Source organism: Bos indicus x Bos taurus, chromosome 6, assembly GCF_003369695.1.
Source record: "Bos indicus x Bos taurus breed Angus x Brahman F1 hybrid chromosome 6, Bos_hybrid_MaternalHap_v2.0, whole genome shotgun sequence".
In the NCBI taxonomy this organism is placed as follows: Eukaryota; Metazoa; Chordata; class Mammalia; order Artiodactyla; family Bovidae; genus Bos; species Bos indicus x Bos taurus.
Genome location: NC_040081.1, coordinates 39,973,047 through 39,992,941, shown reverse-complemented (window position 1 = coordinate 39,992,941; position 19,895 = coordinate 39,973,047). Strand labels below are relative to the sequence as shown.

Genomic DNA, 19,895 nt, shown 5'->3' with positions numbered 1-19,895 from the left:
TGCGATTTTTCCATCTGTTAGAACATTTGTTTCGGGTTAGCTACTAGGCACCTGTATCATATGAAGAATACTTGAACTTGAACCCATCTTCTTAGAAATTAAACTAGCCAGGCAGTTAACTTCACAAGCTTTTGTTCCTTTATTTATTACATACTCTTACTGGTGGTTGTTTAATTCAATTAGTGATCATCATCATAAAAAACTGGTCACAGGTAGCTGATAACTTTCCTCTCAAGATAAAGATCATGGTTAACCATCCACTGCATTTAACTTGGGTGAGACAACAGTGTCTCAACTCAAAAGAAGATAGATTCCTATTTGCTGAGGCAGAAAAAATGTACACCTCTAAGTTTTCATGGGTATCCAGTGCCCATGTCAGGTGTCAAATCCCAGGCAATATTGAACATAAAGCCATCAAGCTTTAACTTCAGGAAAATCAAAGCATCAGAGTCCTTACAGATCCACATCAGAAACAAAATTTTATCTTCCATTACTTCCCAGGGGAAATCCTTTGAGCCAAACAGGCACATTATAACTCATTTTCTAGCTGCCCGTTTTCCCCATTTTTTAACATGCTTTTTACTCACTAGATGTTGCCTTAGAGTTTCGTGGGTTCTGTTTCTTTCATTTACTTAAGGATATCAAGTTGTCTTCTTCCAAAAAGTAACTTCATAAGGTTATAAAATCATAATATAACCTAAGTGAAAATCCCTTGGCCTACTACATGGTATTGTCAAAGGAGGCAAATGCTAAACAGAACATAATCTGCTGATAGGGGATTCTGCACTAGATTATACCACCCAAAGAAAATTAATCAAATACTCTCCAACTAAAAATCAAACATTCTAGTTTCTCAGGGACAGTGTTAAAGTGATTTCCTACATTTCCCCCCTTCAGCTTAATAATTTTAATTCTAGCCGTAACAATCATTCCATTAAAAATTTTTTTCACGGCCACATAGACAACAGACAATTTTCTAGACAATGTGGATTGTTTTAGATGCACATCGTTAGCATAGCAGTAAATTAATTTAATAGCACTCATTATATACTAGCTTTGAAATCAATTCTTCAGCATCCCCACAATCAAAAAAAAGTTAAGGAAGAAAGTAGAATACTATTAAAACCACTTCTGTAGCCATTCTTGGAAACTAAGTACAAATAATTAAATATAAATATTAATTTATATTCATACACATAATCTTCATAACAGCCTACATCCAGTGTCTTTGGTAAAAATAGTCTTTAGAGAATTCTTGTTAAAAAGGCAGTCTCTAGGTTTCTTTATTTGATTCTTTTAAATTTACCTAAATTGAGCCAATTAATCAGCAGGGAACACAAAGCAGAAGAGAAATACTGCTAGGCGGCTTTGGCTATCCTTACAAGAACAGAATCAGGAAAGTCAGACTCTAGAGACAAGACCTGGTGTGTAACTGGCTCTACCTCTGCCTGCTGGGAAAATTCTCTCCACAGTGAGCCAAGGTGTCAGGAGGCCCTAACAGAGATCCTAACAGAGATACGATGTGGGGGAGGGCTGTGGGAAAAGACCCTTCCTACTTCTGGAATTGATAACAATACTGAACTAGTAGGTTACAAAGCTTTGGCTACAAAGTCAAGGTCGGAAAAGCAGTCTCCTCACTTTCCCCACAGGCTCCACATGTGGGACTTTGCAACCATCCAGGTGGAAACCAAGCTGAGCAATTTATTCTGTATATCCCAATGATTTTTCACAACATCCAAGAACACTGATAACCATTGCTATTAATTTCCCCAACACTTTGCAGCTTATCTCCCATCTGCACAAAATCATTCATATGGCTAAAAACCTACTTGTAAGAGCTGTCAAAAGTGTGTTTTCACTATTGCACATTCGGTCACTGAACAAGGATTCCAGGGAGGAAAAAACTGATTCTGCCTAAAACCCACATTAACACTCCTTCCAAAGAAATACTTCCATTAACAGTCGATGACGTATTTGATATGAAACCCTCTACAGTCATTCATATCGTGGAGTTTGGAATTCTGGCTTTAAAAGGAAAATTTAAGAGGAAATTTACAGTCCTCTATAAATACCTTATAATAGTATTTCCAGACTAATAAAGACTATTCGAGTATAGAAGCAAATATCAAAAAGGCAGACATTAAGAATCCCAACTTTACAAGAATACACTGCCAACTTCCTCTGAAAAGGAAGCACAGTGGCAATCTTTCCCTTCAGAACTTAATCAAAAGTTTCCATAAAGAAGTTAGGTAAATCCCCCCATCAAGACCAAAAAAGAATAATACAACTGCAATAACACATACACGAACCAGTAAATGCTAACCAAATACAAGAACTGGACCCACTGGAAAACCAATCATAAGTTTTAAAAAAAGAAGAAAAGAAAGACAAACTTTTAATCCATTAATCTACTGGTGAATAGATTCCAGGAAAGCACAAGGAAACAGATCCAAAATACATTTAATAAAACGCAAGGTACTACACATAGCAACAATAACTATTTCTGTCTACTTACAGCCTGTATAGCTTCGAAGTCCCAAGAAACAGCAACTCAGGAAACAGCTGAAGGTGATTTCTGTTTAAACGCCTTTTGAGAAAAACAAAACAAAGCACATGTTACATAGAAAGTACCCAACAATGAGACTGTGATTGGGTAGTGTCATGCCTCATCCTGTATTTCAGAAAGAATGAAATAACATTCAAGAGAATTCAAGCATTACAAATCAAAAGTTGGTTACACCTTTTGTTACAAGATTCTTTAAAGCAATTTTCCATTGTGCTTACTCAGATGATGGTTACTGGGGCCTAAACTCTATATCCACAACCCTTGCAACATCAGTCAACCAGCACAGACACAATGAAAAAGGCTTTCTGGACTCGTTTAGTGAGTATGTATATTTAGCAAGCTCAACATATAGCAGAAATATCGTATTAAACGGTGCCCTAAAATAATTCATATTCTGTCCCAAATGACCTAAATCTTCAGCCAAGTCACTGAAGGGAGACAGAAATTTCTATTTTTTTTAACCTTTCCATTTAGTTTCACAAAAACGTATGAGAAAGTGTCAGCATGATTTATCCCTCTAGGCAAAATCAGAAGAAAACTGCAATCCACAGTTCTTTACTCTCAACTGAATAAGGCTGTTACAATTAACAGTGAGGGCAAAAATGTTTAAGTAATGTTTTTCCTAAAAATGTTTAACTGATATTGGGATGTTTTAAATGTTTTAGAAAAGAATTTGATTGCAACCCTAACTCAATTTAAGCCCAGGAGCTTGGCGAGCTATAGTTCATGGGGTTGCACAGTCAGACATGACTGAAGCAACTCAGTACGCGTGCACTATATAACTAAGTTCTTTCGGATTATAAACACTTAGAGAAGAGTGGCAAATTCTAGCCCCAATGTACGAATTTCCCAATCCCATTCATTTTAAGTGTACAACTTAACATTTCAGTCAAAATAAATGTCTATCCTTTTTCCAAATTTAAATAAAATGATGATAAGATGATGTAAAATGCACACTTTAATGATTTATAAGTTGCTGGGCTTCCCTGGTGGTTCAGCCAGTAAAGAATCTGCCTGCAATGAAGAAGACCCAGGTTCAAGAAGACCCTGGAGAAGGGAATGGCAACCCACTCCATATTCTTGCCTGGAGAATCCCTTGGACAGAGGAGCCTGACAAGGCTACAGTCAACAGAATCTCAAAGAGTCGAACATAACTGAGTGACTGACACAATAGTTCTAGAGGAGAGCAAAAATATCCAGAAAGTAAAGTCACACTGAAGATACTTGAGGTGTTTCTTGTCTTAAAAATAAATGTTAAGGGGACAGGAAAAGAGGGCATATCAATCTTACCCTCTTTTAAACGATAATGTATTCAAACGGTCATCAGATGGGAATAGAATTACACTCATTTAGTGTCTAGAGTGTAGAAATGGTGCTAGTAATTTTAACTTTTAACAAAGCATTGATAGATGATTATAAGGAAGATCTTTGTAAGTACAAAAGATATTAAGAAATGAACAGCCTTAGGAAGCTTTCAACTCTTATTTTATTATTATTATTATTATCCACATTATTCAAGCAGAGACTATGCATTTTTTCCCTGCAACAATGTAATAAAAATTCTGCATTAGGTTAAAAGTTGGATCAAGTGAACCTCAGAACTTCTTCCAAGTCTAAAATGCCATGAGGCAATGATGATTATGCTTACCATCTTTTGTTATATAACTCATATTATTAAGAGGTTAGTCATCTATAGATAAATGCTCAGAACTTAATAAAATGTATATAGCTCACAAAAATGTATGTTGAGACAATCAGAGGTAAAATCATAAAATTAGTAGTGAAAAGGTAAACTTTTCACTTACACTAATTTTATTTTTTTGATGAATAAAGCACACAACAAGATTAATGTAAAGTTAAATCAAAAGCTTTTATTTTTTTCTTTGCCAGGCATAATTCTTAGGTACGAGGACTCCCAGAGTCTATTATACACTTTCAATGAACTATAATTTAATTATGATATTGTTATATTTATGTCTGAAAAAATAATTACAAATATTCACAACAGTGGTAATAAGAATTTTTCTAGGAAAGACTCCCCATTTCCCAGAGAGGCAATCCCAATTTTTAAAATTACAGTGATGTGCTTTCATAATCTGATCCAAACCACTGGAGAACAAACATTGTCCATGAGTCTCCAACCAAAAGAAGGACGTTTCTTCAGGTCCCCAGCCCTCACAGAGGCAAATCTCTGCATGGAGTTTTCCCTTTTCTCCAAAGGATCCTTTCTAACATCCTCTGTGTAATTCCCCTGATTCTCCTACGTAAAGTTGGTTCCTCCCTTGTCTGTGTCTGCATTTGCCTCTAGTATTTGATAAGCAAGAGTCCCTAACACTATATTACTCAAAACATTAATTCACATAAATGTCTGAGTCCCACTACACTGTAAGCTCTTCAAGCGTAAAGACTACGTGCTGTGTGCTAAGTCGCTTCAGTCATGTCCATCTCTTTGCGACCCCATGGACTGTAGCCTGTCCATGGGATTCTCCAGGCAAGGATACTGGACCCAGGGATCAAACCTGCAGCTCCTGAATTGCAGGTGGTTCGTTACTGCTGAGCCACCCAATGGGGAAACCCTGTAAACACTGTATCTATGTTTTCATATTTCCTTCCCTCTTCCTTGGCACTTACTAGGTTCTTAGGAAATGCTGAATAAAAACAAACTGCTCTTTGCATTTTGATATAGTTTGGCAAAACCCTAGCATGTGCATTTTATGTTCAGCCAGCTTTCTCCAGACATGTTTTCTAAGGTACATGCCTTAGGTTTTATGCCCCTCTCCAGATAATCAAAGTCCCACGACCAAACCTACTTTCATGAGCCCTATAGAGCAACTGCCTCCTTTCCTTTAACTTCCCCCTGTCATGCCTTTCTCAACATAATCTAGAAACTGGAAGGAATTCTATATGTTGAAACAAATTCAGATATCCAAGTGACTGAGAGCTGCCACTAGATTACGTGTTAATGGGTCCACACAATTTCAGATATTGTAAGAAAGAAAGCAATTCAGATAAGAGGGCAAGCAGTGTCTTTTCTCATTTCTTTTCATATGCTTAAGAGGTTCCTAATTCCTTCTCCAAATAACAGCTAACACATACTAAACTTACCAGGTGACAGTCACTGTTCTGAGAAGTTCGCATGAATTATCACATTCATTCTACCCCATAAGTAGGTGCCACTGCTATTTCGGAGGGAGGCACAGAGCTCATAGAAAGTAGAGCTAGAATCTAAATTCAGGTGGGCTGACTCCAGAACATACCCCCTGAATCACTCCTTTCAAAGAGACACAGTCTAAACATCCCTAAATAATAATTCAAAATAATGTAGTCCTCAACTTTCCCTTTCAGCAATCTTTCTTTTTTTTGGGGGGTGGGGGGTGGGTTGGGGCAAAACATAGTTTTACATAGCCCACTTCTTAAATATCTATGAATGGATCACCTGGAAATAAAACATCAAGCTTTATTTAAAAAGAAACTAGCTTTCTAGTCAGTGCACTATTTTAAATATCTATTTAAAATACCTAAAGTTGAAATAAAAATGAAAATGTGTATAAAATATTTTTCTTAAAATTCAAGTAATTTATCACTATATAATGAAAATTATTATAAATGATCTTCATGTGTCTAAACCAACCATGTGTATCAAGCAAGGTAATGTCATATGAAAAAAGGTAGGTAACAGGTGAAGTGATAACATGAATAGAAAAACAGTATTGTTGCACTTTTTTAAAAAGAATACCAATACATTTTTGGTTCCTAGTCTTCTATTTCCTCTTCCATCAGTACCAAGAATAAATGGAAATGCAAACATTACAATACAAAGTGAAACTCTCCCAAAATATTCAATAAAGGAAAAAAATTAAAGCAGAGTTCCTTTCTACAATGACCAGGAATTAAATCTTTAAACTAAAGAGTATTTTTTAAAATACGAAATTATGTTAAAGATACAGAGTGAAGTAAGCCAAAAAGAAAAACACCAATACAGTATACTAACGCATATATATGGAATTTAGAAAGATGGTAACGATAACCCTGTATGTGAGACAGCAAAAGAGACAAAGATGTATAGAACGGTATTTTGGACTCTGTGGGAGAGGGCGAGGGTGGGATGGTTTGGGAGAATGGCATTGAAACACGTATAATATCATATATGAAACGAATCGCCAGTCCAGGTTCAATGCAGGATACAGGATGCTTGGGGCTGGTGCACTGGGATGACCCAGAGGGATGATACGGGGAGGGAGGTGGGAGAGGGGGTTCAGGATGGGGAGCACGTGTACACCCATGGCAGATTCATGTTGATGGATGGCAAAACCAATACAATATTGTAAAGTAATTAGCCTCCAATTAAAATAAATTTAAATTAAAAAAAAAAGACTATCAAGGTGCATAATAATTTCTAAACAGAGCTGGAGAAAAAGTAGCCTGGCTTCTTCCAATACTACAAACTACTTCTTAGTAGCTTGAAGAGCATCATAATAATAACTCTAATGCAAATGTGTTAAAGAAGTTAAAATCTGATAGTCCAAGAACAGATAAACAGCATGTAGTGAATTAAGGGCATCTCAGAGGAGGATTTATGAAGCCAACAAAAATTAGCAGCATTAAGCTGATCAGGTGGGTCAATTTCTAACTGTTCCAGCAAGGATATTCAATTGTGTCCAAGGACACATAACAGAGATTCAATGATATTCAGCTCCTATGTCATCACTAACTAGATGGAATCTGCCTACAGGATCTCAGGACTAAAAATTCTCTGGTTGGAAAGTCATGGTTTCAGAAAGGTGTGTAATGAGTCTCTGAGACACATTCCTTTAGGGAAAAGATGAGAGATCCCAGTAACCATTTCCTCTGGGTGGCCTTCAGTGAGATGAATGATCTTTCTGTACCACACTAAAAACCACAGGCCTCTGAAATGCAGATTCTTAACAGCTCAACTTGAAGGGCATTATTGAAAAGCTTTGTTTCAGATTATTATCTGCCACCCACTCCTGTTACTTATCCATCATTATAGGTTGGAGATCTTCTTTCAACTTCCTCCTCAATCCAATTAACATTTGCAACCTTCACCCCAATCCAAAATGTAAAATGAAAACGATTTTACCTAAGCTAGTAAGAAAGTCCCATATTTACCTATCACTGTAAATGTGATACATTTACAATGCACCTGATTTGAAACAAGTATTTGACGAACACTGCCTTTAAAAGTCTATCATTTACAGTCTCCCGTTTCTCATACATAAATGTCTTCTTCTCAGGTAAATTTCCATTTGTCTTTTATGCTAACATTTTTAAAGCAAAGATTTTTAACATTTAGCAAGTATTAGATAAACTATATTTTTGGCAGTATCAGTATTTTCACCCTTTATGCTCCATGGTAAGAGATAAAAATTTATTAATAAAAAGTTGCTTCCTCTTCACTCCCCTTACTTCTTGATAGTCTCTATATGTTCAGAGCGATTCTGATAAATACTCTGAAAAAAAATCTGGAGAAGGCTTTGCACTTTCTTCACATCTCTTCTATTGACTATATGCTATAAGAAGAAAATCAGAAGGAAAATGATAGTAAATATGAATATTTAAAAGTCAGATTTATTATAGACACATTTTATTAGCTCAAAAAGATAAAGTATTTCCAAAACTCAGTTTCTGAAAAACAGGAAAGGAGATGTTGAAATTTGTAATAATAAAAAGTTCCAACTCTGCATCAAGTATTTTGTGAAAATACATGCATTATCTTACTGAAACTACATACCGTTGCTATGAGATATAATAACTGTCTCCTTTAATGATGACCAAAAATGCAGTTTTCAAAGATAAGACAATTTGATCAAGATCTCACAATGGAACAGAAATCAAGTATTTACTCTCATGTAATGTTTTAAAGGTAAGGAGAAGAGATCGTATCTATTTAAAAAGCACAATCAACAGTAAAACCGGTGAGTATTTGCCAACGTTCCATTGGACACCAGGCAATAGCATATAAAATTACAAGGTGTTTTTACCGAGGGGAGGCTAGATTATCTACAATGAGGAGAACGACAGCTAAGAGATGGAGTCCCACCTGCATTCAGAGGAGATGGACACTGCCAAGAAAACAAGTAATTTTCTGTTGATGTTATCTTAAAGCAAAAATTCCAACTGCATTAAAACCAAATCCAAACTGTTACTAAAATCTCACTCTGAAAATGTTTTCACCAACATTCCTTCCAGTCCAGCAGATATAAATTGCTCTGAAACAGGTAAGAGCAATATATGTAAAGTTCATGTAGAAAAGTCTCTCATCCCATGTTAAGTTGTAAAATTCAGTTTAGAAGGCATAATTCAAGCAGAAGGGTATCCAACAGGAATGAAAGACAGGAGTTCAACCTAAAATATTTGACATTGGTTGCTTCCACAAATACATTGTAACAGTGCAAACTAAACTACTCATTTCAAGGGAGATATAAAGGCCACAGCATCCAGCAAACACTGTTACAAAGGATGAGCCCAAAACAGATGTGGGAAAAATAAACAGCATTGCCACTGCAGAATTTATAAAACGCTCCACAAAGAGCAAACAGAACTTCTCACCACCGTTCAACTTCAAGGCCCATTAAAAAAAGTTGTATGAGAAACCCTCTCAGACAGATTCAATGTTCTGCTAAACTTCAACAGTGCACTTGCATTAAAGCCTTCTAAGATGTAAATGCAATTTAAAATAGTTCACTATCACTTATAAACAGGCAAGAATAATTGGACATTTAATGGCTATCACAGATAAAGCAATTCACATTGAGCATCGAGGTGCATGATTTATCTCCTACAATGTACATACCAAGCTTCTTTACCGAGTTTGAGATGTTCTTTATAGAGACTTTCCCAAGAAAATAACTGCAGTCACTTTAAACTTGAGTATAAAGGTGCCAGAAACTATGATGAGCTTGCATTCTTTTCCAAGTAGATTAGCACTGTTAGTGTACCGTTACTTCAAGGAAAAGAATGTGTTATGTGTTGCCTACAAACTTGCAGGATGAGTTAGAAGAGGGATTCTCCACATCCCTAATGAGCAAGGGTTCAGGGGAGACTTCCCTCGGATCTGTTCCACAACACATTCTCTGCTTGAACTAATGGGTAGCGACCTACAACCAAAATTCTAGAGTGTTGGAGTTCCTTAGTTTCACACTAGCTGTCACATGCCTATAAATGGTGTGCACACCCAGGGAGAAATAACTCAACGCCACCTTCAAAAAATACATGTGCCTTTGAGATATCCTTTAGGGAGAGTAAAGTGTGTAGTCAAACTTAGGCTCTATTGTAAAGACTTTTCTAAACTGAGTTATTTTTTTTTTGTATCTACTTGGTAGAAACTAAAATAGACAAGTGAACAGGTTTTGCAATGGCTTCATTATAATAATGTTTTTAGGACTCTTTTATTCAAGCAAAAATGAGTATCAAATGACACAGCTAGTAAAAAAAAAAAAAAGGTAATCTGAAATCCAAAGATACAAAAATTTAGAATGTTTAAAGAAATATTGTCTTAAGAACGCCATTACACTTTACTGATAGGAACAAAAGTACAACCCAAGCCTTTGGCTTTATCACTTGTGCAATTTCGTTATTGTAAGCGTGTAAGATATTATTAAGTTAATGAAAGACCTAATATCCAAGGTTTTCGATGGTATGCTACTGGTTCTCACTAATGTAATGTAAGCATATATGAATTTTATTTTGTATTATAAGTGTTTATTGCATTTAGGGCAAAATGCCCTACCATTTTTTTGGACAAACTTAAAAAATTTCAAAACCTTTCTCATACTCTTCCATTTGTGTTGTCAAGGAACGTATAAAAGCAGATGTTTCACAGTAGTGAAATACTGAGTGGCGTGCATGCATGCCTGCTAAGTCGTTTCAGTCATGTCTGACTCTTTGCAACACTATGGACTATAGTCTGCCAAGCTCCTCTGTCCATGGGCTTCTCCAGGCAAGAATACTGGAATGGTTTGCCACGCCCTCCTTCAGGTATCTTTCCGACTCAGGGATCAAATCTGAATCTCTCATGTCTCCTGCACTGACAGATGGGTTCTTTACCACTAGCGCCACTTGGGAAGCCCCAAAATGGCCTGGGTCTCTCTAAAATGCCATAAAATAGAACTTTAATTACTTCAGCATAATCCTGTAAGACATAAGTGAATAATGGAACTTTACACCTGCAGAGAAAAGTCATGGGTCCCAGTGTGATTTTTTTCAGCCTTCTAACACATTACCCACTAGCCAAGAAGTAGTTTGAATTAACAATTTTGTATGGAGACTTTATTGCAGATATACACATGTATCTTCTATTAAGTATGCTGCTGCTGCTAATGCTAAGTCGCTTCAATCGTGTCCGACTCTTGTGCGACCCCATAGATGGCAGCCCACCGACCCCATAGATGGCAGCCCACCAGGCTCCCCCGTCCCTGGGCTTCTCCAGGCAAGAACACTGGAGTGGGTTGCCATTTCCTTCTCCAATGCAGGAAAGTGAAAAGTGAAAGTGAAGTCGCTGAGCCTTGTCCCACTCTTATCGACCCCATGGACTGCGGCCTACCAGGCTCCTCTGTCCATGGGATTTTCCAGGCAAGAGTACTGGAGTGGGGTGCCATTGCCTTCTCCATCTATTAAGTATAATGAAGTTTAATTCTTAAATGCTCCAATTCTTCACTATAGCTTATCTGTTTTCCCTAAATTAACTTCCATTGAATATCTAGTCACTTAACTATATCAGCTTTCATTTGAACGTTTGATTAAACAATATGAGACCTGTAATGCAGTATGAGACCTGTTAATGCAATCAACATCAGGCACATTCTCACGGCTTCATTCTCATCCCAGATAAGCAAGTACTACTGGCAACACAGAGCACCCACAGGAATCTGCCAGGCACATGTTAGGTCAAGGGGCATCGTAGGAAACTGTCACAAGTGGATGTACTGTGTGCTCATAGTGTGTAGGTGTGATTAAAACTTATTCTTTTTATGATGATTCATAACCACAGTCTGATCATCGTATCATCTGATGTTGTTTTCTATACAATACAAAGAAGTGAGTGAGAGGCAGTGAGGCAGTGAGAGAGGAAAGGAAAAAAGGAAAGAGGAAAAGACAGATGATTTTAATTCCCATCTAGTTCTTGGTATTTTGACTGATAACCTTGAGTTCCATCAATTCTTTGAAATGGAAAAAAAAGTGTTTCTTTTGTACCTATAATGTTTTAACAATAATGATTTTTTTATCCTATACTAAAATTAAACTCAATCTGATAAAATGACCCTGTTTCTTAGAGATTAAAAGTCGGATTTCTAAAAGGAACTGCTCTTATCTTCTGTTCTCAGATGTCTTCTTTCTCTAGATCAAGTTAAAACTCTATCAACAAAAAATAAAAAGAAAAAACTTAGAATTTTGAAATATTCACAAAATATCATTTGGAATTGTTTTGATTTTATCATTTTAAAATGGAAAAACAAACTTAAAACCATAAATTGCACACAAATAATGTTAATGTTTTTATTTTTGTTCTTTACACAAAGAATGAAAGTTAAGTTGCTATATATACATATGTAGTGTAAATGGCATTTACAACATAAACTTGCATTTATAGACCTTTTCATAATTTGGAATTTGAATTTAAACTTCAGATTCAAGGTGCCAAAAACATATAAATTCACATGAGATATAATTATTTAAAAGTTAATTCACTGGTTACTTCCCATTTATTACATTGTCTCTTGCAACTATTGGGAGGGGAAGCAATCTGTGCAATGTTAATGACATCACCTACTACAATAAAAATGTATGCCATAATTATATCATTATAATGCCATAGTAATTTGATTATAGAACTCTTTGGGTAGCTTTTTAAAATTTTATTTTTTAATTAATATACTGAACAAAATATAAAAGTTTACTTCACAATAACGTGAATGCATTCTTTAGCAAAACTGTTTGCCATTTAATGTATTTAAAAAAAAAATAAATATTTGAAAAGTGTTCCTAAGAAATGGTTTTAAATTCCAGAGTCCCAAGGAGATGAATTGGCTGTCAGATAACAATGTGTTTCCATCAGATGGACTTGGCAGTTGTAAACAAAAGGAATTTTCTCAGCTTTTCCTCACAAATATGAAATATTTGCTCTCAGCCAACAGCTGGGGTGATTTAAAGAAGTCCTGCATATATATTAGTTTTCATTCAAAATTACAAACCCTCCTCCCACTCTGAAACATCTTGCTGCATCTTCATAGAACAGAAAATTGTTGTAAGATGAAGTGACACTCCCAGGGGAAGTCAAAGTCAAAAAATAGCACCTACTTACAACTTTAATTGAATTTCAGATCATAAGGTATCTGGTTAATAAATTTTAGGAAAAGTTAACTTTTTCAAAATGAAAGTTCAAACGATACTCCAAAGTGGCTTGAAAAATAATGAAAAAGTTTGTTTTGTTTCAGTGTTTCTGAAAACACTTAAAATTACAAAATAAACCAAATAGAGACTTCATGAAAAGCCACTGAGAATCCTTCAAGGTCAAAGTTGTTCAAGAAAAAAAAACATAAAATATAGACATATATATCTCACATGTATATATAAATCCTAAACACACACACATATACATGAATAAATATGTTATTGATGAAAAAACTATTAATGTTTAAATGATAATTTTAAATTATCTCTTCATCTTAACAAACATTTAAATTATATTAATGCTTAGTTTCAATGGATGAATTAAAAATAAATTTGTCAAGTACTCACTAGTAGTGAGGTAGTCACAAAAGAGATCAAAGAATAAATATTTTCAGAGTATTTGTATATACTGAGATAGATTATGAACTTATGAACTTTGTTATAAAAGTAACCAAATGTTTACCTTATCTTTATTTCCTTCCCAAAACTAGCTTTAAGTAGTGACTTTACATTTATTTTGAGTTCCACAAATATATCCCTTTATTGTAATATTGTTCATGGAGAAAATTTTTATAAATAAATTAGATATATCTGTATTTAACTTTAAGTTATAAGTGTAGCTTCTATTTACAAATAACTTAGAAGTTGACAAGTCATTTTTTTACTTACAATTATACTGAATTAACTTTTGTACTAGGGCCCAGTGAATCAGTATGTGCTATACCCAAAATGAACTTCATCTCTCACTATTTTAAATAAAATTTTTATTTTTACCTACAGTGCCTCTTAAAACAGACAAGAGAACTTATTAAAATAATTGTTGGTACTTTTAATAGAGCCATTATTTGGCCTTAGAAATGCAAAGCTACTAAACTTGAATTATCAAGACATATGGAGATATATAATTCATATTTCAAGTAACAAATTGTGTATTTTACCTTAATTATTTCAGACAGAGGCTTCTGTCTTTTGTACATATACACATAGGCCTAAAATAATAATGATTCTCAAGTAATATATATCAATCCATAAGACTTTGTGTCTGAAATTTAAAAAAAAATACATTTTAAATTCTGAAGTCCACATTTGATCTTCTTGGAAAAACAACAATTAATGTTATATGACATGCTGTGATAAAGTAATTCTTACTTCCATTTATCCTTAAATGCTTTTTCCAGCAAAAAGAATATTTAGAAAGCTAATATAAAATAATGAAATAAATATTCACAAGTGTTAAATATCAGAAAGCAAATCTTTATAACATTAAGAACTTTAAATATTTCTTCCAATGCCATTAATGACACACATAGCAACATCATGGGAACTAAAATAATTATCAGCAAAACTTTGTTTTATAATGCCCCATTAATGCAAATAAAACCACCACCTTTCCTCCCATAAGCAAATAAAACAAACTAGATCAACAATAAGAAAAAACGTACATCTCTAAGTACCAAAGCAATGGTTACCAAGGAAGTAAATGTGTCAGGAAAGTAAGTCTGTTTTTGAACTTTATCACAAATTAGTACTATTTATAATTTCTAATTTTAAATTAGTTTAAAAATCACTAATTCAACCTCTTGTTTTTGTAAATTTACAGACTAAGACATGAAATTAAAGACATGGTCCTGGAAATGCAAGTATTATTAAAAATATAGTTACGTCGTCATAAATTTGGAATTGAAAATACTCACAGTCTCTCCAGTTCTTTAAGATCCTGGAATGCTCCTCTTTCAATGGTGGTAATCTTATTCTCCATAAGCTGACTGAAATGCAAAGTATAACAGGGGTCTTAATGTTAGCACTCATTATCTGAAAAAGTTTCAATTCAGCAACTGAAAACTTGTCCATTTACAAAATTAAATACTGCTCTGGTTTGAGATTCAATACAAAATCTAACAATGATATATATGAAAAGAGTCAGGGAGGGATAATAGTATCCTCATCACAAAACTTTCATAAAAAATACTAATTCAGTTTCTCACAAAATTTAGTCAGAATCCTGAACCTTAAACTATAGTATATCTTGAGGAGTAACCCCTGATACTACAATTTTCATGGCTAGTTTTCAAGTGAGTTCTTAACTGAAAGAATCAACATACAACAATTTATCATATATAGACTTCAATTCACTGATGGATATATGTCAGAAATGGGAAGAATTCATCAAGGGCAAAATGTTTCTTTTAAAAATAAACAGAGAACACACAATGATCAAAAGAATATGTTCACTGCAATATAAATATTAAATTTAAATTTAATTAAAAATTTGTAAGAAAAAAGTTTTACATTACACTGAATCTCAAATGATGGTTCACTCACAACACCCAAAGAAGTAATCACATTGCAACAATTTTATAAAAGCTGCAAAGTTATTAGATACAAGAGACAATTCAAAATATTACCAATTCAAAATATTTTAGTGGGAAGAACTCTGCAAAAACCTGGATTGTTTTATTTTAATGTTAGAAAATATTTATATGTGTTGATTGCTAGAAAAGTCTGAACATTTTTATATTAACAATAATAAAATGCAGACCCACTTAAATTCTTTCTAGTTAATCTCAAATCCTAAAAGTATATCAAATGTCTCACATTACTCATATTGTGAAAGCAATTATGCTACATTTTTATATGCATAAGCACTTAGGGTTGTTACAGCAAATATTTGAGGTCATTTCCATAATACTATTTTATGGCCTGCACCTAAACTTTAATAAAAGTCTACATTTTTATTAAAAATTGTAGTATACTGATAAACAGAAAGGAAACCAAGGCCTGGTAAAATTTTATGTTTCTGTCATTGAGACAGATTTTAAACCTGAGATCAGTAATGATTCAAAATCCACAACCTCAAAAAACATGATAATTCTCCAAAACACAGACGAACATACTTACAGAACTCTTAGGTGTCGAAGACCAGCAAAATCTGTCTTGGTAATCCTTGTGATGTTATTTCCATTCAAATCCCTAAGAGAAAACAAGTAAGAAAATGAAAATTCCATTTAATTTCTATCACTATCTAGTTAAAGAAAAATATACACTGAATAAGAACTGTGAGATAAAAGATCAGTTCCAATTATTAGTTTGCAAAGTAAAAGAGAGGGAAGGAGAAGGAAGTCATCTGTGAAAGAAAATTTTTTAAATGATTCTTAACAAGTTTACACAGTCTATGCTTACCGGCATATGACAAGAAAATGAAGTGATTCTGTTATCAAGAGTTCTCTTTTGTGTCTGTATGGGAGTGCTTTTCATTTTTGTTTTTATAAGGAGGTGTATATTCATTTCACAGATACTCTGCTTTTTACTATAATTGTTATGAACACTCCCAAAAAGTTTCCTTCAGGAAGTTAAATGAACAATTTTCTAATATTATTCAGGGAGAAATTTAAAAAATTCAGACCCCTATCCTTAGGTGGCACCGTGGCTAACCTTCCTAAGGCAAAGAATAAAGTTAAAATGTCATCAAAAGAACTGCACTTCAAAGACTGGCATTTATAGGCATTTACCTTCCAACAATTCTATGTTTGTATGAAAACTAAACTCTTCATTTGCAGTTCAGGAACCCCCGCTGCGAACTGTAAAGTGAAAACTACCAGCAAGGGCAATAATGGAAATAGTATTCAGACCCTGACATTTTGGTCCAGATTTCAGCACCACAGTTTCCTTGAGAGTCACAACCCCCTTTTCTGGCATCTTAGGTCAAGATCTAAACTTGCCCTGGTTTCAATCATTTCAAGTAAAACCAGGCTTTGCTGCGGTTTGAACGTTCTCCCCTTCAGGGAAGTAAACCTTACCTTGACTTTAAAACAGCATGTTTGGGGGTCTATATTTAATGTGCTTATGTTGTCAATAATATAATTTTATAAGCCGCCACTGAGTAAACTATTTTCGGAAAATTCTTTATAAATCCTTCATAAGGCTAAATTTTTTTCAAGTACCTAAAACTCAGTTGCTATATTTATTTTTTCCCCAAATGCATTCCCCTTTTGTTGAATAAGACGTATCAGTGGTTAAACTTTAAACCATTCTGAATAGCATGAAATGACAAGCTCTAAGACGAAAGTTTTGCATTGCCTTCTCCCCAAACCATTTTCCGTGCTGAGTAAAGCACCATCGAATTGTTTGTTCCCTTTTCGAACTACCTGACATAACCTGAGTCCTAAAGCCCCCATCCCACGCAAACTTGGTAAATCACATTTTTGACAAGACACCTTCGCTAGGGCCGCAACGTGCCCAGCGCTGCGGGCCTGGGAAGGAGGGAAGAAACCGAGTAGGGGTCGACTCAGTGAGGCTCGGGATGGGGGAGCCATTTGCAAGGGAAAGAAGTGGCTCGACTTTAAACTGAGAGAGAGGGAAATGGGTTGGATAAAATCGACTCGAAGCGCTGGGAGCCGCGCGGGTGGAGGCGTGCGAGTCCAAGCGGGTCCCCTCCGCGGCCCTCCACCCTCACAGCCTCGGGCGCAGAGGCCCGGGGAGCGCAGCCTGGGAGCGTCGCCCAGGTCCTCCTTGCCCCGCCCGGCCCACGCGCAACAGCGAGGGAAGCGCGCCCCGGACCCCGGGGCAGCTGCCTCGACGTTCACAAAGAGAAAGGCCTCCACGCTTCACTTCCCTGAACTCGGAAAGCGCCCCACAAGCAGCGCGTGGGCCGTCATCACCCGCTCTGCTATTACTTCTTCATTAGGGGATCGCAGAGACAGGGAGGCGGGGATGTCTGCGGGCAGCAGAGCGCGAAGAAAGGAGAGGAAGGAAAGGGAGCTGCTGACACGCGCAGAGACGCAGAAACTGCCAGAAAGGTGGAAAGGGGGCACTGGGGCTCAGCAGGAAGGGCCGGAGGGGGCAGCCGAGGGCCGCGGGGTTACCAAAGCGGACAGACCCGCCTTGACCAGTCCTTGTTTGGACAGCCAGCCCCAACTTCGCTTAGTCGATGGGACGCGCGGTCTTGCCTCTGGAAGTCTCCCTGCTCCGACACGTCCCTTGGGGCTCTCCGCCGCCGCCTCCTCCCCCGGGAAGTGGCAGGCGGGGGAAGAGTAGCTGGGGGCTGCACGGGGCCGCTATCCTGGGGCATCCTTCCTTCCGTGGCCTGTGGAAGTGCCCCCGGGCGGGATCAGCCTCCCCACACCCCATCTCCTCTCCCTCCATCCCCAGGAGGGAGACACAAAGCCCGGGAGCAGAGGTTTCTCTCATTTGAGTACCCCCTTCCCCTCAACCCCTCTCCTCGCGCCACCCCGCGGTGACAAGAGCCGGAACTGAGCCCAGAACCGACCCGCGAGAGTTTCCAACCGCAAGGTGACTCAGTTTACGGAGTCCAAGGAACAAAGTCGCGTCTCCCTTGCCCCGGGCATACTCTAGTCCTCTTCCTTCATCTCCCCGCCTCCCCAGCCTCAGAGAACCAGCCCGCAAAGGGCAGCGAGTGGCGGGACGAGAGCGGCAGGAAGGGACCAAGCGCAGTAGTCAGCGGGCCCGCCCCTCCTTGGGCAGCGCCCTCCCAGAGAGTTCAAGCCTAGGATGCGCGTTGAGGAAAGCTAGTGGGGGCTGCCCCAGGCACAAGTCCCTGTGCCTCGGGGTCCCTCCAGTCTAGATACAGGGGCTGCGCGACCCCGATGGGAGGGAGGGCCAAGGGGGAGAATGAGCCCATACTCACAATCTCTCGGTGTTGCGGGGGATATTCCTGGGCACACTGCGCAACGCCAGCCCGTGACAGTCCACTGTGCTCCCGGAGCAGGAGCACTGCGCCGGACACGCTTGCGGCGCCACCTCGTTCAGGATCGCCAGCACTAACCCCAGAGACAGGGACAGCGTCTGCCAGCCGACGCCGTGCATCTTCCCCCGCCGCCTCCTAGCTCGCCGGCCCCAGGGGTTTCTCTTTAGCTCGTTCCTCTGCTCCAACCGCGCGGTGCCTGAGGCCCAGTGCCTAGCTCGAGGCTAGCCACCCAGAGTGTCCAGATAACGTGCACAAAATAATACAGAAGTAACAGTAATATTCAAGGCAGTAGAGCTGACACAGGTACACGCCTCTCAGCTCCCCTCGCCCTTCTCCTGCAGGGCAGACGCTCCTTGGGCAACTTTAGGTCCAGAAGATCAATTGGCCTGGCCAAGGCTACAGAGCAGCGGGGAGCGGATCGCGCGTCGGCTGTCTGGCAAATATCAACTTGGCTGTAAGAGACCTGAAGCTTGCAACGGCTGATGAAGATCGTGAAGATGCAGGGGCCAGTTGTGCGTGGAACTGAGGTGATCCGATTCCACCGATCCCCTCTGCAAATCCAATTCCAGTGGGGACTGTATAAGACAGAAGGAGGAGGCTCAGTAGGAACGGTGGCCTCGATCAAAGTGGGCTCTCCGAAACTACAAGGCGCAGGAGCCCCGCGGGCCGGGAGCGAAGCACACTGGACGACTGGACATGGCGCGCGGGGGCGCACAGGGCTGGCGCGCAGACGGGGCGGGGGGGGGGGGGCGCGGAACCGCGCTGCGGGGCTCCTGGCGTGACTCACTCACGCGGCCTCCCCCCCTGGCCTGCAGCTCCTCCGCAGCCCCAGCCGGTCCCCGTCACATGCACTTCGCTAAAGGATGTATGGGCAATTCCGCCTCCCGCCCGGCGTCCTTGGAGACGCTCCGCACGAGGGCCTTCCCCGAGGTCAAGCAGAAAAGACAAAAGGGCAATCGCACCGCCACAGCAGGCAAGAACATCCACTAGTCACAACCACGGCAGAGGAAATCCAAAAGGCCAAGTTGAGGATGAGAGCTCCTGCTAAGACTGAGTAGGGAATGGCTGGCAAGCCGGCCAGAAAGAGTGTGGAAAGGCCAAGCTGGAGGTGTCCGCCTCCCAGGTCCTCCCGGGGTGTTCCGGAAGGCAGAGAGATGGCAGTTGGGTCGGTGGGATCTGCTAATCCGAGGAGACCCCAAGAGGCAGCTGAACTGC

The 19,895-nt window shown here is 38.4% G+C and overlaps 1 protein-coding gene across 8 annotated transcripts in view; it reads right to left on the bottom strand.

The window, feature by feature from the left end:
• The window catches only part of SLIT2 (slit guidance ligand 2), a 404,903-nt gene extending 385,487 nt beyond the window's left edge, over positions 1–19,416 (bottom strand). For all 8 annotated transcript variants that reach the window (XM_027544143.1, XM_027544147.1, XM_027544146.1 and 5 more), the window contains exons 1-4: positions 18,621–19,416; positions 15,875–15,946; positions 14,671–14,742; positions 2,516–2,587 (exon numbers count right to left, since the gene is read on the bottom strand). In XM_027544143.1, coding sequence (XP_027399944.1) covers positions 2,516–2,587; positions 14,671–14,742; positions 15,875–15,946; positions 18,621–18,799 — 395 coding nt within the window. In that variant the 5' untranslated portion in view covers positions 18,800–19,416. The remainder of the gene's footprint in view (positions 1–2,515; positions 2,588–14,670; positions 14,743–15,874; positions 15,947–18,620) is intronic.
• Positions 19,417–19,895: the final 479 nt, after the last annotated feature.